Consider the following 27702-nt stretch of genomic DNA (forward strand, 5'->3'; position numbering starts at 1 on the left):
AATCAAACTTACTGGAAGAATTTAAAAGCTTTCACTGTGCATCCAGTGCTTGCAAAGAGGTTTTTCAGGTCATCATCTGTAATTGAGGGTCTGTTTTTGAAAAATAAAAAAAGAGAATTAAAACACTGTTTTCAAAAACTGCTATTTTTAACTTATTTCCATCTGACAGAGGAAACCGTGTAATCCAACTTCAAATTCTTTTAACGAGGATGCACCAAATCAGGTCCAATTTCTTCTCTATTTCTGGTAGCCAGATACCTACTTTATAAGTCTGAAGTATATTGGAGTCAAAACAATAAAAGTATAATGCTGGTTATGTATTCTTTTTTTATTTTATAACTACAGCATTAATATTTATTTTTGGTAATCTTAATTATTAAATGTGTATACTACCCTATTCTATTTCTTTTCATTCATTCCCAGATAAAAAAACAAACAAAAAAAAAAAGTTTTTTTGAAGTAAACATTTCTGGCAGTCTATCTGAAGATTACAATAAATACCGGCATATACAGCTGTAGTCAAAAGTTTACATAACCCAATGGAAATTTATAATTTCCAGAAATTTCTCAAACAAAACTATAGGAAAAATCTTTTGCAACAAAAGTTTTGCTTTTGTGGGTGAGGAAAAACAATTTTTTGTAAAATGCTAATTCAAAAGTATTCATACCGACAAGGAAAATGAAATTAATAGCTAGTTGAGGCACCTTCAGCAATAATAACCTCTTTTAAACGATTAGGATATTTGTCAATGTGCTTTTGGCATGATTCTTTAGTCATTTTTGACCATTCTTTAACGCAAAATTGTTCCAGTTCATTCAAATTCTGAGGACCTCTTGTGCACAGCCTTCTTCAACTCATACTAAAGATTCTCAATTGGATTTAGATAGTGACTTTGACGAGGCCATTCCAGAACCTTGATTTTATTCTTTTAACCATTCTGAAGTTGATTTTGATGTGTGCTGTGGATCGTTGTCGTGTTGGAATGCCCAGTTGCGCTTTAAACCAAGTTTTGTAGCGGAGGGTTTCATATGATTGGCCAATATATTGTAGACAATACTATCATAGCATCAAACGGTATGAATACTTCTGAATTAGCATTTTTGGAGTTTTGCAAAAAGATTGCTGAAATAAATAATTGTAGACTTTTTTTATTTCTATTTTTGTAACTTTTTTTCCTCATCCACAAAAGCAAAACTTTTGCTGCAAAAGATTTTTCCTAAAATTCTTTGTTTTTGAGAAATGTCTAGAAATTATAAATTTCAATTGGGGTATGTAAACTTTTGACTACAACTGTATAATGAATCATCTTGTGACTTTAAGGAATTGCATATTCCCTGTATTTTAATAATTTCCCTTTTTACTGTAATCATCTGTGCTTCAGTGCATTTTAGTCTGCATCTAATTACTATGAAAATTCTGGAATCTAGGTACTTGTTAACTTATATTTTAAAGTTAAATCTCCATCCCTACTACACAGTTCATTCTGAAATGTCCCATTCTTTACCATTAGCTATTTTAAAAGCTCCAGCTTTCTACAATTATTTTCAATTTTAAACTGAAATACAACTCATTGGTGTCCGTTTCCACATTCCATTGTTTAGCCATCCTTTACCAGAAAGCAAGCCAGTTCAGTTTGTTAACAGTAGCTTCTGCAGCAGGGAAAAGCTCCCCCACTCTGGGAACCAAACACTTGTGTAGAGGCAGCAGGTCATAAATGATATTTAAGCTTTGTTATATCTTAATGTTTGTGTTTTCTACTGAAAAATGGGCACACATATATACGCATGTACAGCACACACAATTAATTTACTTGTGGTGTCTTTCCTGTGCAACAACAGTGGCCTGCAATTTGAGTGGTGTTGTTTTTACTAGACCTGTATACGGGTCTCCAGTGCTGAAATAGTTCAAACCATCAGCTCCTATGAAGTGTTGCTTGTCCATCATGAATCTTTTGAACTCTGAAGGTGACAGACATTTACACTTACGGAATGTTGGAGAGATGCAGGGTGGCGGAGGGAGGGAAGATGTTCTGGAAGTTCTTCGAGCCTGGCTTCTTAAAGCGGTGGAGTGGGCTGTTGCTAAAGTCCTTGGTCAGTCCCTGGTCCTCCTGCCCCTCACGGGGAAGCTGCACCATCTGGTGCTTGGAGATGGTCACGCGGATGACTTTGCCATGGAGACGTTGTCCATTGAGGTGGCTCATTGCTAAAATGACAGTAAAAGAAGACAAAATGTACATGACAATGTGATCAACTTAAAAAAGAAAAAAAAAAAATAGTAAAAAGATGCGCTGGTACAAAATAAGCAATTTACCATTAAGGTAACTGCTATAAATAAACAAATAAACCAGAAGGTTTGCATTTTGGTAAAATGTGAGAACTATGGAGTGAATGGGAAGTACTGGAATTCTGCAAAGATTCACCATATCAGTTTTACCATGTGTTTTAAGAATATAAACTACAGGCAAATATAAACAGCACTAGAACCTCAAAAGGAGACATATGCTTTTTTTTGGTATTTCCTGTGCCGTCTAAGCTGATCAACCGAGCAGGTCAGGGAAACTCAATGGCCTGTAGCGCTGCAGCACTCCTGTAACACAGAACTTTTTAAAAGCTGTGTAGTTATTTCAAACCCCCATCTGTGCCGTAAGGCAGCCAGACACCTCAACACTCATTGTTCCCCTTGTTGTTGGGGTGAAGGAAATCTACTTGTTTTTAAAGTTTTTTAGTTTCTTAACTTGACTGGCTGGTGCATGTTACTATGGAAACAAGAAAAGGGGGCTGGTTCCATGAAAGGATTAGCTCTGTGATATCAACAGGGCGGTGTAGATTCTGACAGTTAAGCAGAAAGCCTTTATTAAGGTCTCCACACACCAGACGCGATGCGATTTTTTAAATTGGCGACGAGACACTTTCGCAGCGACATGACCACACACACCAGAAGCGATACAGCGGCGATGCGACAGGTTTGAAAACTGTCAGATCTATACGACTATTCAAAATTGTTTAAGAACGCAGCATCGAGGAGGAGAGCGTCCAGTCTGCAGGATAACGACTACGGAAACCTTCAACTGCCAGTCAGTCTTGTTGCTGTTTGTGTGCTCGGGCAGTCACATCTTACGTTGGTCATTTTAATACACGCATCACTATACTGTACTCGAATTTAAGACGCAAGCCATTTTTGAGAAGAAAAAATTGGTTTAAAAAGTGCTTTTTAAATTCGAAGCAATACAGTATATTAATCAATTTTAGGGTTTTCTCCAGGTGTGATTTATTGACCCACGTATTAACATTACTGTATACAATAAAAATACAGTGAAATGAGGTTTGTGAAAAACTGAGGCCGTTAATTTGGAATGTTCAATAGTGGACTACTACACTTGCATGGTGTCATTTTACCAAGTTCTTATGAAGTTAGAAAGATTATTTAATCCCCCTCTAATCTCACAGCAATGTATTATACAACAGTCAGAGAGCTAATAAGAAATCTGATGAGAATTTCAACAATGCTTTCATAAAGTAATGTGGCAATCAGCTCACATTAAATATGTAATAGAGCTTTAGGGTTTTATTCGCTTGCTAACTAATACAAGTTAGAGAAGACTGCAGAAGACACCATCATGTATACCATGCATATAACTAGAGTGCTTATTTGAACTGTTTAATCTTTATAATCTGCAACATACATAGCAACAGCAGCCACCCCTCTGATGTGGGAGGGAGATAGGCAGTTACCAGTATTCAGAAATCTGTTTTCTGTATTTTGGGACAGAAAGAAGGGTTTCACCTACCCAGCTGTGCTTGAGTTGGATCTGCCATCTGTATTAAGGAGTTTTCTTTTTTGTTAAACAGGATCTTTACTCTGTGAACATCTCCATAGACGCCTATAGACAGAAATGAAGATAAGTGACAGCATGAGAGTTTTTAATTACATTTTTTAAAGATAAATAGTTAGCTCAATGCACATGAGGAACCTGACATTACAAAATCATTTCTTTTAAAGGCATTAGAAATGATGTTTTAAATCTTAATTTTCAGCAACAAGGAAACAACAGATGTACTGACGTTTTTTGTACTGCATATTATGTTACAAAAGCCACAAATGATGGCTACTCACTGTGTGAAAACACTTCAACTTGGATCTTGTAAGAAAAACAAGTTGCTGATGTATTTGAAACATTAGAATAAAAAAAGTTAGGCAACTTACCAAACAAGATGAAAAGACCCTGGGGCGATATACTCTGCAGGAAAGAATAAGACAAGACTTTCATTCCCTGAATTTTACAAACACATTTGGCAGAATGATTGACACTTAAATCTTGCACCATTTGTTAAAGGCACTATAGATTGTTTTGGGCTGATGCACTTTGCTTAGGTAATGTAAACTTATGTAAGAACAAATGATGGGCTGAATGGTTTCTATATACAGACGTTCCTGTTGGTGGGGAGGTTGAGAATTCACACTTTTGGTAGCAGCATCAAATTATTTCATAGTGGTACTTTTAAAGAAACCTACACAATTGGGATAACCTCTGACCTAGGCCTTAAAACTCACAAACATGTACATTTTGTTTAATAAAATACTGGGGTAATATTCAAGTAATAATAATAATAATAATAATAATAATAATAATAATAATAATAATAATAATAATAATAATAATAATAATAAAGCAGCTTTTGTCTTTTGTATTTATTTATATTTTTATAACTAATTTAACCTCCATCCCCAATTTAAAATGTCCAATTCCACTCCCTCATCACAGCAATTCCACACAACTTCTCAAGAGAACTGAAGAACTCACTTGCCTCTTAACACTCAGAAGCTTGAGAGTGGATGTCGGCGAGCTATCTGTCCTTGTCCCTATCTGGCCAGTAGAGTCCACTGTAGGGACCAGACTAACACAGAGAGCTTGATGCCCCTCAGACATCAGGCAAGCCTATGTTGAACCAGAATACTAAATGTAGGGAATGAGGTGACTTACATCTGGGTTGAGATTGGAGACTAGCAGGACCGAATGCATTGCTGTATGGGCCAAGCTGTGCATAGCCATGCGGCCAGCAACCGCAGAGGCTGGGATAGTAAGATGGCCCAGAGCTCCAGGGACTGTCTGCATTGAGAGACCTGTAAAAGAAAGAACAAGGCCATCCGAACCTGCAGCCAGCATGGGTACACATCTCTGGGAGGTCTGGGAGGGGGTATAGCTTTTGCTGCAACTGCTGTCTTAATACAATATCATTTCCTTCATGTAATGCCCACAACTATTCCTTAGCTATGTAATGTACATAACAAAATAAACCACAATAAGAAGGGTTGAGTTTTTTGTTTAAGATATAATCAGTTTTGCTGCCCCCCAAAAAAAGTATTGCGTTTTGTTTTTTTTGTGTTTTGTTTTTTTATAATTTGAATTTTGAAAACTATTTCACAGGGCACGGACAGCACTGAGCTATACCTGTGTTCATAACCTTAGATAACAAAAATAATCTTATTTAAAACAGTGGCGATAATCAGATCCTCTACCACTTAAATCAGCTGAATAGACTCCAGTGTTTTTCAGTGTTGCTGTTGTCTGAAATCATTGATATACTGTTAACATGTTTAACACATACAAAATGGGAGCAGTGGCAATGGTACTTAAGCCATCAAAAGGTAAGCAAATTATAAAGCAGGTAGGGAGTTTGCCAAAGATAAAAAATAATATAAAGGGCACAGTTAAAACACTTGGCTCCAAAACCCGACTCTTCTCTTATTTCTGGTTTGCTCATCTGTACAATTTTAATAAAAGGGATTTATTTGATTTTATTTTGGAATATTTACTTTTTTCCTTTTTGAGTCCAAAAACAAAAAGCAGTTCTACTGAACTTGGAGTTTACCTGAAGCACATAATAGATGGCTGCATCCTGGCTTTCTACACTGATGGTGTGGAAGACATCCTCCAGTATAAACGGGTGATGTCGCCAAGTTTGTTCTGTACAACCACACCGATGAGGGGGCCAGCCAGTTATGCCCCGAAACGTCTGGTATGTCTTTGTATAAAAATAGGGAATTATTTATATCGCTGCATGGTTTTCATTTTTATTTAAAAAATGTGAATGTTATGAAATCATATGTGAAACTTGGGCAATAATGTTTGACATATTTATGTTTTTATTTGTTAATAGAAAGCAAATTAAGAACATTCACAGGTTTAGATGATGGTGGCACTGGCTTTATATCATCATGCAGGCAACCTTCGGTCAGCAGATCATTTGACATTGGGTTTGGAATTAATTATGTACATGGAATAGTTCATAGCTTTGGCGCACAGACGGAATATCTTAAGAAAAACCAAACACTTCATTGTCCCCTCATACACTGAAACCATGAATTATCCAGTCACCACCAAAGAAGCTGAATACTTGGGCATCTCGTTGCTTTCTGGAGTTTACTGGTAGGCAAGAGCAGGTGACTGACCACAAACTCAGGTTTTTACTGTACGATTACTGCAAAACAATGAGCTGTGTGTTAAAATATCCTTCACTATTAATTATAAAAAAGAAGAAATAATAATAATAATAAAAAAACACAACAACTCCGGGGCCTCTTATTCAATGGTGTTATTTTAATGCTGCTCTTCTTCAGCAGAAACACTTCTCTTAATTAGAATTGTATCCCTGGTGACACCACCTTGCTGAAAACAGGAAGCTTGCATATCATGCTTTACAAAGTTTCCTAATACAGTTACACATAAGTGACATAACATTTTACATCAAATGAAGGACTTGGTATTAACTGGTTTATTTGTGTAGAACTGGTTTATTTCATTTCAATAAAAGAGAAGAATGTGTAACGCCGAGATGAAATTATCTTAGCCTCATTATTTTTTTTAATTGAAATTTAGACCTTTAATTTAGGGAATTGCAATTACAAACAGCAAATTACACTTCCAATCAAAGAGGCAGTGAGAGAGTAATTTAAACTTTACTCATTCAATATACTTCAAGTGGTAACCATGGAGATTGATCTGGGAGGGTTATCTCAGTATCTAGGTCAATGAACATTTACTTCAAAATGTTTTTATATTACTCCAGAAGGTTACATTACTGACCGTAATTGCAGTGGCAGTGTAAGCAAGCCATGCATAATATTATCTACACATAGGCAGATATTTTATATTTATATTGAAGGTGTCAACTTTGCATCCACTCGCATAAGGACATTGTGGTGGTCTGCATTTGGCCCTTGGGCCACCTATTGCAGTACGAGGACGATACAATTCCCAGTAATTATTAAAATATTACAATTTCAACAGAATGTTCACATATAGCATAACCTAAGCATGATCTACAGTAAGAAAATATCAAGAACATTCAAGACCATATTGCCTTCAATGCCAAAACTATCAGTGTCATATTTAAAACATTTTAGTTGTAAAATACATATGCAAATAGTATACATATAAAGTATACTGTGCAGCTGGTATCTTTGTAACTAATTTGCATATTTCTTTAAAGGTGTAATATAACAGTTAAAGAAACCAATCCCCACTTTATTGAAACATAAGAAAACTATTTGAAGCTCTTATGCGGTTTTATTAATAAAAACACCACTCAGCTGGTTTGATATTTTAACACATTAAACTTCTGTATATACAAGTAACTTTTACTTGCATTAAGATGGCTTTAATTGACAACTAAGTTTCTATTAGTGTTACTGTAATAGCACTTTGCAAACTCCTGCAAAGAACTACCCTATCTGTAGACTTAACATCCAACTAACCTTCTGTTGACAGCCTCTTTGGAAACCAGCATGCACAGTTAAGAGAAACTTACCTGCAGCCTGTGGGAAACCCATGGCTGGGGCGAATCCAGCCGCCCCTGCATAGGGTGAAGAGATAATTCCTGGTGCACCTGTCAGACAAACAAAGAACTACAATTATTGATTACATGACAAGTGGAATCTCTCTGCCTTCACTTTTATTGAGATTCTAAATTCTGTTATCTTGTGATAACATGGTACAGTTTGGGTAACCACTTGCCATAAACTGTCCATAGCGACAGCAGCCTGTTGCTGCGCCGAATGGCTGATTTGGTTTAAGTAAAGACTTGAAGCGGAAGGAAAATTTTTAAATTAAAAGGCTTAAATAAGAAAATACTAAAAACTATTGCCACATACTTGCTATAACTAAAGTACAGGCCATGTATATATACAGTATTGTACAATATTCTCCCTCGTTCGTGTAACATCTTGACTTCAACTAGGATTGTATCCACTCGTCAGACTAACTATCTCCTAGTACACTAAATGCGCCGTGTAGTTATCACTTAAGTTATCGCTTAAGTACACAAGCTCCTAGCCTTCATTACCCTTAATTAGCTTCTGTATCTTTTTTCACACCCTACTAAAACTCCAAGGGAAAATATGAAAACATTGAGATCATATACAGTACTGTGCAAAAGTTTTAGGCAGGTGTGAAAAAAATACTGTAAAGTAAGAATGCTTTTAAAAATAGACATGTTAATAGTTTATATTTATCAATTAACAAAATGCAAAGTGAGTGAACAGAAGAAAAATCTACATCAAATCAATATTTGGTGTGACCACCCTTTGCCATCAAAACAGCATCAATTCTTCTAGGTACACTTGCACACAGTTTTTGAAGGAACTCGGCAGGTAGGTTGGCCCAAACATCTTGGAGAACTAACCACAGTTCTTCTGTGGATTTAGGCAGCCTCAGTTGCTTCTCTCTCTTCATGTAATCCCAGACAGACTCGATGATGTTGAGATCAGGGCTCTGTGGGGGCCATACCATCACTTCCAGGACTCCTTGTTCTTTACGCTGAAGATAGTTCTTAATGACTTTCGCTGTATGTTTGGGGTCGTTGTCATGCTGCAGAATAAATTTGGGGCCAATCAAATGCCTCCCTGATGGTATTGCATGATAGATAAGTATCTGCCTGTACTTCTCAGCATTGAGGAGACCATTAATTCTAACCAAATCCCCAACTCCATTTGCAGAAATGCAGCCCCAAACTTGCAAGGAACCTCCACCATGCTTCACTGTTGCCTGCAGACACTCATTCGTGTACCGCTCTCCAGCCCTTCGGCGAACAAACTGCCTTCTGCTACAGCCAAATATTTCAAATTTTGACTCATCAGTCCAGAGCACCTGCTGCCATTTTTCTGCACCCCAGTTCCTGTGTTTTCGTGCATAGTTGAGTCGCTTGGCCTTGTTTCCACGTCAGAGGTATGGCTTTTTGGCTGCAAGTCTTCCATGAAGGCCACTTCTGACCAGACTTCTCCGGACAGCAGATGGGTATACCAGGGTCCCACTGTTTTCTGCCAATTCTGAGCTGATGGCACTGCTGGACATTTTCCGATTGCGAAGGGAAGTAAGCATGATGTGTCTTTCATCTGCTGCAGTAAGTTTCCTTGGCCGACCACTGCGTCTACGGTCCTCAACGTTGCCCATTTCTTTGTGCTTCTTCAAAAGAGCTTGGACAGCACATCTGGAAACCCCTGTCTGCCTTGAAATTTCTGCCTGGGAGAGACCTTGCTGATGCAGTATAACTACCTTGTGTCTTGTTGCTGTGCTCAGTCTTGCCATGGTGTATGACTTTTGACAGTAAACTGTCTTCAGCAACCTCACCTTGTTAGCTGAGTTTGGCTGTTCCTCACCCAGTTTTATTCCTCCTACACAGCTGTTTCTGTTTCAGTTAATGATTGTGTTTCAACCTACATATTGAATTGATGATCATTAGCACATGTTTGGTATAATTGTTTAATCATACACCTGACTATATGCCTACAAAATCCCTGACTTTGTGCAAGTGTACCTAGAAGAATTGATGCTGTTTTGAAGGCAAAGGGTGGTCACACCAAATATGGATTTGATTTAGATTTTTCTTCTGTTCACTCACTTTGCATTTAGTTAATTGATAAATATAATCTATTAACATGTCTATTTTTGAAAGCATTCTTACTTTACAGCATTTTTTCACACCTGCCTAAAACTTTTGCACAGTACTGTACATTTTCTGACAGCATAGGGTTAGAAACTAACAAAATTGTGGTACTATTACGAACGTTTGTTCACCACTGCTACACCAGTTAGAAAACTGACTTTTCCTACATGTTTTAAACGCAAGCCTGTGAACGTGAGGACTACTGAGGCACAGACATCAACCAGCCCTCATCAGTTTTAATTCACCTCGGGCGAAAGGGCGAGTTAGTTTCTAACCCTGTATATAGGCATGCTTAGGGCCAACAGTATTCCCTTATGATCAGGATGATCCATTAATTCAATATGTTCAAACTAGTTCACACTTCCCTTTCCAAATGTCTTCAAAACTTCAGTACAGCCCTGCTTTTAAAATCCAGCATATCAATCATAATGAGAAACATGGGGGTACTGCCCTGGTTAAAAAACCTGTACTGTGTATAAAGCCTGGGTAATCCTCCTACTGACATTTATTTCTAAACAGAACTGAACGACATGTCAATTACCGTTACCCTCTTAGCAGGTACTGCATAATTGAACACGCTTTAATCACAACTGCACTTTGTACTGTACGTTAGAACTCTGGGCTGGGTCTACAGCAGATGGTAACCTACACTTTCTCAAACCGCTTTGTAATTAGGCTACCGCATAGGCTGTCTTCAGCTCTATCACACATTTACAGTAAATGGTGCATTTTACAGTAAGAGAATACAGGTTCTTTAAAATAGCGTCAGCAGATACAAGTGCCTCGGCTTCTCACGTTAAGGCCTCCAGGTATTTGATGTAGAAAACTCTTCTTGCCAATATTGTCCTTCATGCTGCTTCCTAATCCTCTACATAGAAATATATTCCCACCGATCTACTTTATGTGATCTGCACAACAGCTCCTGCATCTTCAAGGTACAGCAGTAGGTGCATGACATACTCTATGAGAATATACAGTAGTGTGCACATTTATCATAACACCCCATTGCTTCTGTTTTAATTTGTTGTGCATATGAAATCAGACCATTGAAAATCTTGGAAGATTGGCCAATCCGTGATTGTCTAATTTAATTGATGACTTTATATTGTTGGTCTTCAGAGTGGATACAAATGTTTATATATATATATATATATATATATATATATATATATATATATATATATATATATATATATATATATATATTTATTTATTATGTGTATGTATATATAAATGAAGCAATAAGCTCAATAATAATAATAATAATAATAATAATAATAATAATAATAATAATAATAATGAGGCTAAAAGTTTGGTTAGTCGTGCTTAACAACATGCATTTATACAAACATTAATAACAGGCTATACAAGAGGCTTACATTTGCAGCGTCTTTTGCGTTCTTTCTTGTCTGTGTGTGTGTGTGTGTATGTGTGTGTGTGGTTTGGTGCGGCTTTGCTGAGGAATAACATCAAATTCCACCAGTTAAACGGGATCTTGAATGCTGAAATCTCGTGACACACAATCACGATTCCGGCTCTGGTTTACAAGGGTTTTTACAGCTATTTTTATTGTGAGAAAGCGATTGACCCTGCCCTTAAAGTCGCGCTGACCAAAGAACATTCTTTTGCCGTTTCACGATGTATTCGCGTGACAACGTCACACAGTCATGATTGTAGAGTGGATTTTCATGGGCATGTAAACCCAGCCAATGATAACTGAAAATTAAAATATAAAAAGAAAAAAAACAAAACTATTGCTTTTTTCTACAACTTTGTCTGTTATGAATTGGCATGTCTATTTTTGTAAAAGCCCACTCATAACTGACAAAGAATGTAGATCAGCAAAATGCAAGACACCCCCTCAAGTAATTTATATATGTGGACATGACAAGGCGGAGGTGGCTGAAGGCTTTGCTCCATTTATCAGCCCATTCACTGCTCCTTCCCGGACTGATTATCCCCCCTTGTGTGTCTTATCTGTTTCCGCAGCACTTCTTTTACTAGGGAACACAACTGATTTACGAGACTGAGACAACAAGTGGTTCATCCACAAATGGAGGCTAATAATAAATGAGTCATGCCTTTAGGGGCACCAGTTCTGTCCTCATTCATTACTTGAGTGATTATGATGAAGGCTTTTCTTTTAAATGGCACACATGTTGGGAACCGATATCATTCAATACTCAAAACAATAGCCCTGTAGGCTAGAATTGTCAACATGAAAATATATCATTACTATCCCCTCCCATTAAAACATGGAGTGAAAAAATATCACTTACACAAAATTTAGCCTGCCAGATAGGCTTTTGTGACAGCTTTTATAACCATTCTGAATATTCAATAGTAAACAAACAGGTAGGGTACTTGACCAGAAAGGTACTGAAAGTTTAGGTCCTTTGCATTTGCAAACCAGCTTTTCTTTAAATAAAGGTGGTTGTGATGGCTGCATCAGGTGCTCTGTGTAATTTGCGCTGGAATCCAGATGTAATTCCTGAATGACGCAGCTATTGAACACCAATTAAATGAAGCTGCCCAAAAAACATTTGTTTAGCTGTGAAATCCAGCTAAACAAAACACCAAAGCAGGGATGTTTCCTTACCAAAAGCAGCGGCCATGGCGGGGTCCATGATGGGCTGACCGTCGCCGGATGGAAGATCAAGCCGAGTAAAGTCTCTGCTTTTGTCGTTGTTGTATTTTACATTCAGGCTAGTCAGCTTGGAGAATTCGACCCGCAGAGTACAGCAGGCATTGTAAATATTCTGGCCATCCAAAGCCTAGAGAGCAAGAGAGAACGAGGAACAGATCATGATTCTGTTTTAACCTTGAAGCAAAACAAAGCCTGCCTTTCTCACTGTTCCTAGTTTTTATAATCTCATTTAGATTTTTTTTTTGACAAAATAATCAGCCATACTGATTTTATGTCACAAAAATAAATAAATAAATAAATAAATAAATAAATAAATAGTAGCTATAAGTAACATTATATTTTATAACAGAAAAAAAAAGGTTTAGTAGGGAGGCTTCAAAACAATAACAAAATGTAAATGGTTATTTATTGAAAACAGTGAACTGGGTGGAAGCTCTGAGCCCGTGATGCGGGTGCAGGTCTTCTCCCTTGTTCAGCTCAATCTCAGAGATCCTAAATGGGATAACTACCATTACAACCGATTACGACAAATAAAAGCCAAAAAAAACAATTTATTGCAGACATCAAGTTTAAAATAAAGTAAAATGTGAAATAGATTTCATTTGCATTTTACAGTAAGAGAATACGGGTTCTTTAAAATAGCGTCAGCAGATACAAGTGCCTCGGCTTCTCACGTTAAGGCCTCCAGGTATTTGATGTAGAAAACTCTTCTTGCCAATTCATTTTTTTTTATTTAAAATTTTATTTTACAAAAATATTTCTGCAAGAAACACAACTTTCCAGTGCTGATAAAATAGTTCTGTGTCCTGGTGCTCAACTAGACTCCAAACCCATTTGTGCTGTTTGGTTCCACAGCAACCCCTGGTGGGAGGAAAGAGTTAAAGCAGCTGCAGGCTCTTGTTGAAATGAGTAAACCATTCCATGTTCGTCACATCCACACAAAAGAGGTATCCATTACCTGGCTTTGCCTAGGAACACAAGGACCCCATCTAGAAGGATATCTAGTTCAGTTCCAGGTCACACAGATAGCACAGACAATGGAACATCTGATACAAATAAGGACTCTGCAAGCTACAGCCCCTTGCACCTATTGAAACTCATATTATAATAAATCACTTTTCACACAATGTCATTGGGTTTGGTTTGCTGCTGTTGTACAATTCTCAAATGTCTTAAACATCAGAAGAAATAGATCAACATTATCTCTCGTTTAATATTCCAAAAATAACATTTACAGTAAAATGAAGGATTTTATGAATAGTTATTTTTTCTCCCTCTTTCCTCCTCCTGGTGCTTCCTGTAGAAGAACATTCTATGACAAAAAGTATAAGCACAATGCTGCAATACCTTATTTCCTATTAATTAAGCCATTGATTTCAAACAAAAGGTGTGCAAGCAACAAACATATCCCTGTGAAAAAAAAACAACTACATTGCACGTGCCTGTACCTTGTTAGCAGTAGATTACAATATATCAACAATATATAGAATAACTGACAAAACGCCAATACAAAGTTTAAAATCACATTGGGTGAGAGGTTGTAAAGATATAGCCAAACTAATGCCCACTTGTCCACTGCCTTTTAAAAATCACCCTGCAATAGGCCTGCACTACAGCAAGCATTGCAGCCTATTCAGTTACATAGTGAAGCATCGGCAACCTGTCTGTGTTACAACCTTTTGGGAAGATAATCCTGCTCCCACCAGTCACATATGATGCACACGGCCATCATTCATTCCTTATTTAAATCCAGTAGAAGGATCTTCTTTTTCTCTCAGGAAATTTAATTATGGAGGGTGCCGACACAACTTGGCAGGAACACAAAGGATAACACCCACAGCTGAAAGGAACAATTACTTTTTTTTTTTTTTTTTTTTTTTTTTTTTTTTAACGTTTTTCTTTTTTATGTGTAAATAATGATCATTAGGTTCCCACTGTCCTGACAGATTGATCAAAGGCACCTCTAATTTATTCTGTGTGCTAGGGGCTTCGTGTGTGTGTGTGTGTGTGTGTGTGTGTGTGTGTGTGTGTGTGGACCAACGCCTCTGATAAAGCACTGCCTGTTCAGAACGAGGATTTGTACAGACAACGTTAAGAACCCTGTTCTGAAAGAGAGCGTGGGGGGCCTCTATTTTGCTCACATATCCTTTGAAATGAAATAGAGAAAGCAGGGTGCTGTATGTATGTGCTGATTTCATGTAAAGGACTGTTCTGTCTGGGACTCCCTCTACAGTATGCCTCATGATGTATTCTCCTGGAATAGGAATTACTATCCATACCACATTTTAGAGAAAAACAAGATGAACCTGCTAGTCAAAGATTAGTTGTGGAGTTTGTTTGTTTTTATAGTATTGTCATACAAACTTTGCCTTGTTGATACTTATTTTAAAATAAATGGATACATTTAAAAAACAGTAATATCTTTTGTGTGAATATCTGAAATACATTTTTAAAATAGCAGATTCAGAAATAGATTGAATTACTCAAAGATGCTCTATCAGTTTAAAAGAATAAGCGGGGGCTCCAAAAAAAGATAGCGTTACATGTCCCCACTTGTTGCTACAACTCTTTAAATAACGTACCTGTCATTTTTCTTTTAATTAATATCCTGACAAATTTGTACACTTACAACTTTAAAGTCTGTTTCAAAGCTCTTTTCAAAATGGCCGCTCTAGTGCACTGATAGTGTAAGGATTATTACCCACAATGTCAAAACAGGTAACACAGCGATAATGATCCATGATGTGGTACAGAACAGAAAAGCCAGAGCACTACTTATGTTTGTTTTCTTTTTTTTTTTATCTCTCTCCTTGCAGTAATTTAGAGGACAGACATCAAACCCCAGTGCACGAGAGCGGACATTTTAAAAAGAGCTTTGAAACAGACTTTAAAGTTAGACGTGTAGCGTTATATTACTCTACTTACTCTTTAACACAATAAAGCTAAATAGTGTATGTGCTTTAAAAGGAAGAAGATAAATCAAGCTGTACTGACCAGTCTGGCGTGATGTGCATTCATAGGATCAGCATACTGTAGCAAGGCCTGGAACTGGTTATTCTTTGTGAAGGTTATGATCTTGAGAACTGTCCCAAACTTAGAGAAGATCTATTGGACGGAACATGAGAATTGACCAAGAAACTATTATTATTATTATTATTATTTATTTCTTAGCAGACGTCCTTATCCAGGGTGACTTACAATTGTTACAAGATATCACATTATTTTTTACATACAATTACGTTATTTTTTACACATTATTTTTACATACAATTACCCATTTTATACAGTTGGGTTTTTACTGGAGTAATCTAGGTAAAAGTACCTTGCTCAAGGGTACAGCAGCAGTGTCCCACACCTGGGATTGAACCCACGACCCTCCGGTCAAGAGTCCAGAGTCCCTAACCACTACTCCACACTGCTGCCCCTTAGAGACTTGTGCTGTGTCTTTTATTGAATTCATATTATATTTGGTTTTACAGCTGGTTAGCCCCTATACAGAGGTAAACCACATTGTTTCATTAGGACACAAATTACATAAAAGATAAAAGCAGTGAATTAAAAAATTGTCTTGTTTCTCAAATGTAGAAAACTAATCTGGGCCACAGCATTTTCTACTTTTGTCTTTCTTGGGGCAAACGTGGTCCGTTAGTACTTTGAAATCAGACGCTAATAAGTTATCACAATTCTAGTTGACGGTTACATAAAATGGCTTGCATACTGTACTTCTTCTGAACTGAGAAGTACAAGATGAAAATCAGGTACCATAAAAAGACTAGTAGAGTCATTGCACAGGCCAACAAAAGGGCAGGCTGGCACATTAGTATGTATATCTCAATGCAGCCCTCTGGCTCTCCGCTGTGATACTGTATGTGTATCTCTGGGGGTGCAATGGTATTTTAATGGAAAAAAAAGGGGACATGCTTACCTGGTGCAGAACTTCAAGAGAGACTGGGTAGAAGAGGTTCTCAACAATGATGCGTAGGACAGGGCTCTGCCCCGGCATTAAGGGGCCCTCGCTGGCAGATGCAGAGCCTGCCAGAGTCATGTTTCCTGAATGCATAGCATTCACTGCCTGCAGGGCAACCTGGGCTCTCTGGAATCAAAGACATCTTTTATACACTTAAAGGAGGGTTTCAGAGCACAGATGTGCTGTGAAGAAGTATGCTGAAGACCTTATCCTTATCTAAGTAAAACAAGGATTGGAAACAAGTGTCCAGTACAAGTTTGATCCATTCCCTGCTTTACTGTGAGATGTACTGCACTGACAAAAAGTTCAAAGAATGGATAAAACTGCTATGAAATAAGAGTCTTCTTTCCCTCCTTGGTAACACAATGTTTTCAGGATGTCTGAATACAAGACTGGTTGCTTTTTTATATTTTGTTTGTCTATTAAATCCGAGTTCATGATTGAGTGTTTATAGTTATGAATGAACAAGATTTATGTTTACTGTGCAACTTTGTGTTTTTGCTTATGTGTGTCGAGTTGTCTGGCAAAGGTGCACTAAGTTGCGTGAATGTTATTAGTTGCTGTCAAGCAGAAGGGGGTGCAATATTCACTGGAGTTTTATCCAGCCCCCAAAAGCTATCTGTGGGAAATGTGATTTGTATATCTTGTAGTAAGCAATGTAATTACAGAATGCAAGAAAGAAAAATGACAACTAAGAATTACACTAACAGCATCAACAAATATAGTATAGCAATCTATTGCTAATCATAATATGAGGAATGATGGGTTAGATCAATCAGTGTAGCTAATCTTATTCACCCAGTTAAAACACTGATGGTTTATTATGTTAGCTGAAAAAAATACTTACAGCCTGGTTGGGCAGGTTGTCTGTCTTAAGTTCTCTGTGGTTGGAATACTGAATGAAGACAGGCTGGTTGCGAAGGTGTGGAGTGGCAGTGGTGTAGTAGTTTACCATTGTGATAGCTGCGTCTTCAGAAGCCATTTCTACGAAAGCCTGGGGAGAGAAGCATTTTCTTACATTTTACAAGAGAAGACATGCAAGTTGTACATACGTGTACATCTATCACCACCATCTTTAACTAGGGGTCACACCACATTATGTGCTTCTGATTATGGTCCCTAATTAAGAGATACAGTTATTGTCCCCTATTGCATAGCAGTTTGATCCATTCCTGGTTTTACTATGAATTTAACAAGACACACATGCACTTGTTACCGATACAGTACACTGTGGCTAATCAAACTGGTATTAAAAACTGGAGTGGGTGAAACTGCTAAGCAATCAGTTGTATCTCCATCCCTGAAAATAGCCATCAGCTTCATAACAGAAGTGCTTTACTGTACTTCATCTTTTAAAAAGGGACCTACATGTATAATTTGTTACAGCTATGAAGGGGACATTAGGAGCTTGCTGTTATTTTGTAGTGCACAGTTTGAACATAAGCACAAAGACCATCTAAAGCTGTTACAGTTGAAAGGGTACTTCACAGAGCAAAAGCCGGCGGAGCTCTTTGCATATCGTTAGCCTTATCAGGGTTTATTCATGGGACCGTGCAGCATTTCACTTCAAAAAGATATGCAGAAAACACCAAAATACTTCTGCATTTCATTATATATAAAAAGTCAGTCAAACACGGGACTATAAAAGGGTGTTTATGCTATATGAACAACTAAATAAGGTTTGGTTAGCCTTGGGTCTGAATTCTAGCTTATCAGCCAATTCACTGTGGGAGGGAAGTCACTTGACTCTCTGCTTCAGGCCTATCCACGTTGCACAGTAAAAAAGACATCCAGGACCAGATGGGATATGCTTACACAGCTACTGTACACCACTGTGCAGCACACTAAACAGGCTAAAATAAACCAAGATACAGTTAGGCAGATAAAGTGGTACTGATATTTATACAGAGACACTTTTTTGACTACCTTTTTATTTCTTTAGATGGATTGTAGTCTGTTGCTATTCTTTTGTTTTTGTCACCCTGTCAAACACTTTCTATGAACGAGTTTATGTAGAACTTTTAAATGTAGGTTGAGGGACTTTAGAGCTCTAGAGTGGTGGAGCTGCATCTCCGATACCCCTGACAGATCTTAAACATTAATTAAGCAATAAATCATCCTTTGACGGAGCAAGGATTGTTGCAGGATTATTATTTTCCTCCTTCACAAAACTGTTATTTCTTCAAAAGTCAAAAAGGCCGGACCAGGGAACCATGACCGGCGAGGGATTGTTGTTCTTCTTTCTTCTTCATAAGATTACTCCCTTGCACAATCCCTCCAAGTCATTAAAGGAAGGCAACTATACCATTTATTGAATTCATGGGGCATAGCTGAGGGCAGTGGTGGCCAATACACCAAATCATCTCAATGGGCTCTGCGATCCACCAGCAATAAAGTGAACAAGAGTACAATAAAGTAAAACCCTTTTGATCAATTGGGATTATCTGGTTTTAAGCCAGTGGTGACCAATACGTTTAGATAGCAACGATATCAGCAAACATATCAGCATATTCAACTAAGAAAGGATGAAAAATACTGAAGAGGTTTTTTGTTTTGTTTTGTTTTTATCCGGGGAAAAGAAAGTTGTGAAAGCTGCTATGTATTTTGTGACATTTTTGTCCATTGATCCATTGACACCACCAAACACAAACTCACAACTGTATAGTGCGAAATGCGGTGAGGAAGATTGTTGCTCGGGGTTACTGAGGTATGGAAGCCAGGAGTACAGTTACTAGTGCCATCTACTGTTTGGAATTAATGTCATTTTTCTTAGTATCTAAATTCATTTCAAGAATTACATATTTTAAATACACAATCAACCCTGTTGTAACTATGCTATGCTTATGTGTTGTTGTTTGTTCAGATTTGCCCCAAGATCCACCAAAAATCTGTCGAGATCCACTAGTGGCCACCACTGGCTTGGGTTACAATGTTGTTTAAATGCTTGTGATTATATTTTGTCTTGGTTATGTAAGACATGGTAAAGGTGTTTCTGAAGTATTGCTCATGTCTACTAGCTTGCTTTTTTTTTTTTTTTACTATGTAACTTCTGAATACATTTTTTGTTTATATTTGCAAGTAGTCTGTTAATCAGGCACCATCGAGCATTTAGAGGAACCCAAGGCTTAAAATTGAGCCATTGTTAAATTGAGCCAATAGTACAATGTTTCACATGTCTGAATTAAATACAGGTTCACAATTGTTTCAGAACTTTTGATCCCGCTTAAATAGGAACTGTATTTTTACTTTAAATACATGTATCTGTGGTGGATCAATTAAACCCTAGACTTAAAACTTAAAGTGTATCTTGCAGGTCAAACACACCAATACATTTCTGTACAGATTTCATTAATAGAAATAAAGTTGTTTTTATGCGGTTAAAAAATATTAAAACAACCACTCAAAAATCGTGCTGGTTGGAATAAAACTGGAAGTTACGTAAGAGAAGGTAAACACACATGGCGCTGAAAAAATTGATGAAGTCGAAGACCCAATTCATTTTAGGGAACAGCGGCCACAACCCTACATTTCTGAACCGGCAGCGAGGCAGTGGGATCCCACTGATCAACAGAGGCAGCGACTAAATGGGGATCAACAAGAAATAGTTGTGGACCATCCAAAATGTGTGATGGGTCGGCAACACTGCATGGTGAGTGTAATTTCCAAAACTGTGTTTGATTACCAATAATATATGCGTCAGTATCTATACTCTGTAATTAGTTTATCGATTGTCTGTTATGGCCTATAATACTATTTTTTATAATATTTTTATCATATTTTGTCTGTGATCACAGGCCACAGACTGTCACAGAATAGCAGACCACTGACAGTGACACTGTGAAATCTTTTAAAAGAAGATAAATTACAAACATTACAATAATGTACAGTAGACATAAGAATTGATAAGATGGCATTCTATAAAGCAGATAAGACAACTTCAGCAATGAATATGGAAAAATAAATGTTTCTGATGCAGTAAAGTTCAGATAGAAATACAGGTTTATATTCCAATATGGTAATGCAATAACAACTGTGTACATGTTTTGTATCCTGATGATGCACACACAATAATTAAAGTCTAATTTTAAAAGTGAGTATCGATATTATGACCGTAGGTTTCTGTCAAAAACAGTAACGTAAAACAAATACTGTAACTTACTTGCTTGTTATGTAAGCAAGGAAATTAAGAAACAGACAACCCCCAGTCCACAAAACAATTTCAGTAGCAGTTGTTTTGTCCCTTCCTGTGTTGTTTTATGCGACACAAATTTTTCAGCGGCATGATAATTGCTGGATGAATCAGCTTTTTTAGTAACCATGATCTTAAAAATTCATCATAACTTCTTCATAATCACTTTCATACTTGACCCCTTTTCAATCCACTCTTTTCTACATGATCACTGCAGCTAGTTTTATCCATTTTCATTACTGTATACTGTATTCAATATGCACTTTTGCAACAACCTTGACTTGAAAGCAAGTTATATTTTTCTAATCTTATTTTAATTAGAATAAAAAAACAACAACCTTGCCTTATACTTGGGCCAATACGGGTATATATATTTCTTATGACTTGTACAAACCGCACCCAGGAGTGAAATACGGCACTCTTTTATCCTCGAAAGGCATGCAACCGATGCCCTGACAGATTGGAGTTCATGGAACCCCCACACACGCACGTATTCACCATATTATTATTAGTATTATTATTTTGTTTATCTCACAAACCTGTAGGCCAGACCTACAGGCCAAGAATGGTTTTCCTTTCGAAACGTTGCGCGTGATGTGGTACAAAAAGGTTGCGTTTCTGGTAGGCGTGGTCCGTGATCCACATAAAATCACATTTTAGTGGCCTATAAAATGTTTTTAAAAAAATAAAAAAATAAATAATGCTAATATGCTTAATAAACACTTCTGCATCCATTTAGTGATATTAAAAAAAAAAAATGGAAGATACACTTTAATTAACAAATATGCCTCACACCGTGAAGGCACCAGCAGTAATGGGAAGTCAGGTGGCAACTTAACCAGCACTCTACTTGCAACATGCACGGAAGGAGATCTGTTTTGATTGCTGTCAAGGGGTTACAGCATTTAAGGAAGATGTGCATGATTTTCATGATTCTGTTCTTAGGAACCTGATGGATATCTTACTTGAGTAATCAACTAAGAGAGAATAAAATGAAAGCAGAGATACAGCAACGACTACTCTCTCATCTGCCCTGCTCTGATCTACAAAGCATGGCCCACTTGATAAATGTGTTCATTTAATTAGATAGAAATTCTAAACTGCCAAAGTCAACAGCTTATGATCTGACATTTAAGGCAGCAAGAAAGAGGAAACATGAAACCTTAACAAACCAAGGGTCGCTTAGTATCAAGGTAATAAATAATTGAGAAAGGCAATTAGAAAAATGAACATCTGTGTAGATAAACCAGCCATTGAATAAAAACCTCGTCAAGCATGTTGGTTTTTATTTTACTTGTTCAGTGCAATTGGTGCTGCTTCAATTGTTTTCACTTTTTCCCAATGTTTTGGATTTATGATAAAGGAAATTAAAATCCTTCATTTGTCCCCATAGAGGGTCATGCACAGGAAACAGCAATACAAAACTCTCCAAACAATGCCCTGCCCAATGCACTTTAACCCTGCCCTGGACAAAAAGCCACACTCCAGTCTTGTAGCAGAATTAAATGGATAAAACCTTAAGCAACCTTTTTTTGGAGTTGCATAATTATCCAATTGGGGAGTAGAAATAAAATGTGCCCAAAGTCAAAGTACAATTTCAATCCACTGCTTAGTGTTTCCTTGCTTTTATTCTTTACATGAGATTTGGGTTATCATGGAGTTACTTCCTCTATCAAAGCTATTTGGAGAGCATGTTTTCTACTAGCACAACATACTAACATCTCAGTCTACTAAAAAAAGTGGCAGAGAAGTTAAGACAAAAAGCAACATACCTGATTTTTCCCTTTGAGCATCAACAAGTTAGTGACTTTGCCGAAGGGGAGTCCTAATGAGATGACCTCTGCTTCTGTGACCTCAATGGGAATCTTGCGGATGTGAAGAACACGGGAGGGAGCGCAGGGTGATCTGTCTCCTTTAAACTTCTTGCTGCTGTCATTGCCGTTAGCTGGCAAGAAAAGGGGACAAAGAACACAGTTACATTCTGATCTCTAAAAGAGAACAAATTATAGGTGGTCTTTTAAAACAAGTAATTTAAAAGGATATTGGTGTTGACTTGTGGAAAGGGGGGTGGGGGTGCTACTGTATTAACTGGAAGAGATACAGAGACTGGGTAGCTCACTAGATGCAATGTTGGTGTTTAATATCACTGACATATTTATCCTTGGGCATGAAATATTTTGGGATTACACATAGAAAGTTCTAGTTCATAAGATGTAAGAAGACATGTTCTCGTACTTGGAAAACCACATTTTTGTTACAAGAACAAATGAGGTCCAATACAAATAACCAGATGAAAAATAAAAGAAGTAAAGAAAATGTACATGCATCTGCCTCTGGCACCTTGATCAGCTTTTCTATAAAACCGATTAATCAAGCCAGCAGCACAGTAAAAGTTAATTCCAATTAAACTACTGAAGCTATAATAAAAAAAACGTTCAGGTAAGGCAAAGCAAACTAACAAGCAGAGACAGCACTGAATATCCAAAGGGAATATTAATTTTAATCTTCTCCCATTGAAATGAATACACTGACTAATCGAAAAGAACAGAGAGCCTAGTCAGGATGTCACAGTGACCTGATATTTTTGTACCGTATTATTAGTTTATTATTAGTTTATTTAGCAGACGCCTTTATCCAAGGCAACTTACAGAGACTAGGGTGTGTGAACTATGCATCAACTGCAGAGTCACTTACAATTACGTCTCACCCGAAAGACGGAGCACAAGGAGGTTAAGTGACTTGCTCAGTCACACAAGGAGTCAGTGGCTGAGGTGGGATTTGAACCGGGGACCTCCTGGTTACAAGCCCTTTTCTTTAACCACTGGACCACACAGCCTCCGACCGTACCTGAGACAACTGCCACAGTAAACCTGGAGCATCCTAGAACAATAATGACCGAGTAAAAAATGGGAAGTGAACACTTTTCCAAAAAATAGACCCCCCCCCCCCCCCCCCTACGAAAAAAAAGGAACACAAATGTTGTCACAAAAGAAGAAGCAAGAAGCAAAAGCATCTTCTGCCTTAAATGTGATCTTACATAATAAGTGAAGCGTACACACAAAAGAAATTGCAGTTGTCAGCATGTAGGACAAATTTAACACAAATAAACCACAACAATCTCTAGGCTGAGCAAGCACAGCCTTCACTGGGAATTATCCAAAAAGTAATATATTATTTAGTTCCTCTACTTCTATATATTTCCCTTTTCATTTTTTTTTTTTTATGTAAAAATTGATTGTGCCATTAACTTTTGTTTCATAGACAGACAGCAAACATGTTAAATTTGCTGTTTGCCACATGTTAAAAGCCTATTTATTTCTTATTATGAGATTTAACAGCTAGCATGTAAGCTTAGGTTTAGCCTTGTGAAAATGGTTAAATGTCAAGTTTTTAACTTGAATTCTTTCAGCACTAAATAACATTATAGAACAGCGGACGACAACCTTTCCGTGCAAGAGAGCCAAGCTGAATGGAAATTTAGAGTGGTCTGCAAAGAGCCAATCATAAAACACGCAATTTATGTACTTTAAAGTGCACATTTTTTAAAAATAAATTTAAATGGATTATTTACTTACAGTGCGCTTCTTTAATGTGACACCTGCTGCTGCACTGTTTTGCTATTTTCTTTGAAGTCTGGTTCATAGCTGGTCAGGTTTAGCTTCATGCAAGCATTCAGGCTTTCTTATGTTAATATTTAGTGCAAATTGTTTTTGATGCGATTCAAGTGGGAGAATGCCTGTTCGCACATATAGTTGGAGCCACATCGTTAAAAGAGCAAAACTGACATTCTGCATTGTGTCGTACGTAAGTGGAAGTTCATTCCAAGTTTACAGAATGAGGTTACCTTCGCTCTCTAATTGAAATCAGTCCATTTGTGCAGTTTTGCTAGTTCTGCTTGTTGCCAGGCAAGGCTTTCCAGATCTGAACTTCAGGTGTGAAACTTTTCAACCCAAATGTCTGACTCCTAAAAGGTGGCAACTAAATCTCCGATTGAGACGCCTGGAATCACCCTCAAGTCCAGCGTTTCCACACAAGTTTCATGGGGACGAATCATAAACTTGAACAAAGTGCTGATTCCACAAAACGAGACTTGAATGACAATAGCAGATCAGATGTAAACGCCACAAGTTGCTGCAGATCTAGATTGTTGCTTGGATTCTCTCCAGCTACTTTCACACTGGCATGCTCTACCTGGGTCGGAACCTACTCGGATCAGGACCCAGTGTCATGCGGGTCGCCTACGCGATTTCACACTGATAAAGCAGGGTTGACCTGGGTGACAGACGCGAGTAAACAATGCACATATCAATACCCCGGAAGCAGCTTGTTCCAGTCACTTCCATCCAAGCTTCTCTGGATAGAATCGCCGGCCCAAATATTGATCAGAGCAAACGTTTCATCATCCCTGCTGCAATCTAGCTCATGGTGTGTTTCAAGCAACAAAATAAGCAAAAACATTCCTTCCAGAAGTGAAACCTTCACGCAGACGTGGCTGTTTGTTATTTCATCCGTCGGCATGCATTTTGTCTCGCTCACCCTGGGTCAAAGCGTGTTGACCCACATCCTGAGGTGGGTTGCTGGGACCTGGGGAAACCCGGGTACATGGTTTCACACTAATGAAATTTATAATTAAAGTTCGGGAGGAGGGTCAGACACCAATCTCCGCATCACCAAATTGAATCATTCAATTTACACATTAGCTAATTTAAATTGTTAGCACTATAAATACCCTCTTCACTTATCTCTCAGTTGCGTTTTGATTTCATCGTACATGCACGCATCATGGTCTGCAGTCTGGATTATTCCGTTTCGACGTATGATGATCTGTTTGCTGTTTCCCCGGAGCCGAGATCCACGCAACCAGTTCAACCAGCCCTTCCCGGGCCAACTCCACCACAACTTCGGTCGGCGGTATTACCACTCCAAACTTCTCTGCCCAGATGTCAGCTTCTCCTGTCTGCTGTGGCTCCCGCCTGGCCACTCGTTCCTCCGCAACTCCTGACATCAGAGACTGGACGATCTCCCGTCTCCAGCTTTATCTTCGTAGCAACAACATCCCATTCAAATCTACAGCACGTAAGGAGAATCTGTTTACTTTATTTCATCCTTCCCGTCGCAGGCGCTATGACGTCAGCACTGATCGTTGCTTTACCCAGTGTTGCCAAGTATCACAAAACAAGCCCAACCCATGTCAGTATGGGTGTTTTTACAAATTCCAACCCGCGACTCAAGAAGCAAGCCCAATTTCCGCGTATTATAAGCGGACTTGAAACACCTCCCCCGCACCGACTGCATCTCCACGAAGCGCTTCTACTACCGGAAAAATCCGAAAGCAGGACCATCGCACCTGTCAATCAAAGGCTCATTTAGCAGTTCCTGAGCATTCTGGCTCCAACTATAACCTTTCAGGTTACCTCCCCTCACTGCAGGCGTCCAGCAGGCCCCTGCAGTGACCTCTTTTACCACTATGGGCGTCCAGCAGGCCCTCATAGTGATCCTTTCTCTGTGAAATGCTTTTCTTTCTGTGCTTCAGCAGTTTTGAGCATTTGTATCCAGAGATTGTTATTACAGTTAGGAACGGCTGCTCCCGCGATCTATCCTGGGGTTTCGACACCCGCCACTGTTGTATAATATGCATCTGTAACCTTCTGGTTACACCCCCTCATCACTGCAGGCGTCCAGCAGGCCCCTGCAGTGATCTCTTTGGCCACTGTGGGCGTCCAGCAGGCCCCCATAGTGCTCCCTTCACCTCCAACTATAACCTTTCTGGTTCCCTTCCCTCACTGCAGGCGTCCAGCAGGCCCCTGCAGTGATCTCTTTGGCCACTGTGGGCGTCCAGCAGGCCCCCATAGTGCTCCCTTCACCTCCAACTATAACCTTTCTGGTTCCCTTCCCTCACTGCAGGCGTCCAGCAGGCCCCTGCAGTGATCTCTTTGGCCACTATGGGCGTCCAGCAGGCCCCCATAGTGCTCCCTTCACCTCTAACTATAACCTTTCTGGTTCCCTTCTCTCACTGCAGGTTCCCTAACCTTTCTGGTTCCCTTCCCTCACTGCTCATCGGCAGTTTTGAGCATTTGTATCCAGAGATTGTTTTGCCAGATTTGTAATAACTTCATTGAAGGAACCTGTGCTATTCTGCCTGTAACTTCCTTCATTTTCGCTCACCGTAACTCCATCACATCCAGCATCAACAGTCCCTCACGAAGATTGCTCCCTGCAATATGCAAATCGACCACGCCATATTCTTAATCAAAATTGCTGGGAAAAACGCATGACTGGCTAAAGCCAATATATCAAACACATTTAAAATCATGCCCATTGAGCCTGTCCTCAGGGGATTGTATTTTTTATATTTCCACTTTTCTGTCCGGTCCGGTCCCCCCCCCCCCCCCCCCTACTAAACGCAATCTTCTGTCCCTCCTAGGCCATTTAAACTACATGGGAGCATGGGAGGATTTGCAAACAAGAGGATGCCATTCAGCCCATCTTGCTCGTTTGGTTGTTAGTAGCTTATTGATCTCAGAGTATCATCAAGAAGGATCCCAGGGTGTCAGCTTCAACATTACTAAGTTGGTTCCAGACCCTCACAATTTTCTATGTAAAAAAGTGCCTCCTATTTTCTGTTCTGAATGCCCCTTTGTCTAATTTCCATTTGTGACTCCTGGTTCAAAAAGTCTCCTGGGTTGACGTTGTCAATACCTTTTAGGATTTTGAAAGCTTGAATCAGATCACCGCGTAGTCTTTGTTCAAGTCTGAATAGCTTCTTTTCTTTTGGCCTGTCTGCATACGACATGTGTTTTAAATCCGGGACAGTTCTGGTCGCTGTTCTTTGCACTCTTTCTGGAGCAGCAATATCCTTTTTCTTTTAATGAAGTGTCCAGAACTGAACACAGTATTCTAGGTGAGGTCTTACTAATGCATTGTACATTTTTAACATTACTTCCCTTGATTTTAAAT

At 38.4% G+C, this 27702-nt stretch overlaps 1 protein-coding gene across 14 annotated transcripts in view; it reads right to left on the bottom strand.

The window, feature by feature from the left end:
• Positions 1 to 27702, bottom strand: part of LOC117421407 (polypyrimidine tract-binding protein 3) — a 90433-nt gene that overhangs the window by 5651 nt on the left and 57080 nt on the right. For 13 of the 14 annotated variants that reach the window (XM_059023198.1, XM_059023195.1, XM_059023174.1 and 10 more), the window contains 12 exons: positions 22518 to 22690; positions 17404 to 17550; positions 16515 to 16682; positions 15584 to 15694; positions 12542 to 12716; positions 7810 to 7887; positions 5872 to 6024; positions 4983 to 5122; positions 4205 to 4238; positions 3789 to 3881; positions 1987 to 2203; positions 13 to 90 (listed from right to left, as the gene is read on the bottom strand). In XM_059023198.1, the coding sequence (XP_058879181.1) occupies positions 13 to 90; positions 1987 to 2203; positions 3789 to 3881; positions 4205 to 4238; positions 4983 to 5122; positions 5872 to 6024; positions 7810 to 7887; positions 12542 to 12716; positions 15584 to 15694; positions 16515 to 16682; positions 17404 to 17550; positions 22518 to 22690 (1567 nt within the window). The remainder of the gene's footprint in view (positions 1 to 12; positions 91 to 1986; positions 2204 to 3788; positions 3882 to 4204; positions 4239 to 4982; positions 5123 to 5871; positions 6025 to 7809; positions 7888 to 12541; positions 12717 to 15583; positions 15695 to 16514; positions 16683 to 17403; positions 17551 to 22517; positions 22691 to 27702) is intronic. The other variant, XM_059023258.1, reaches the window with a different exon arrangement.

The sequence above is a fragment of the Acipenser ruthenus genome, chromosome 1 (genome assembly GCF_902713425.1).
Source record: "Acipenser ruthenus chromosome 1, fAciRut3.2 maternal haplotype, whole genome shotgun sequence".
NCBI lineage: Eukaryota > Metazoa > Chordata > Actinopteri > Acipenseriformes > Acipenseridae > Acipenser > Acipenser ruthenus.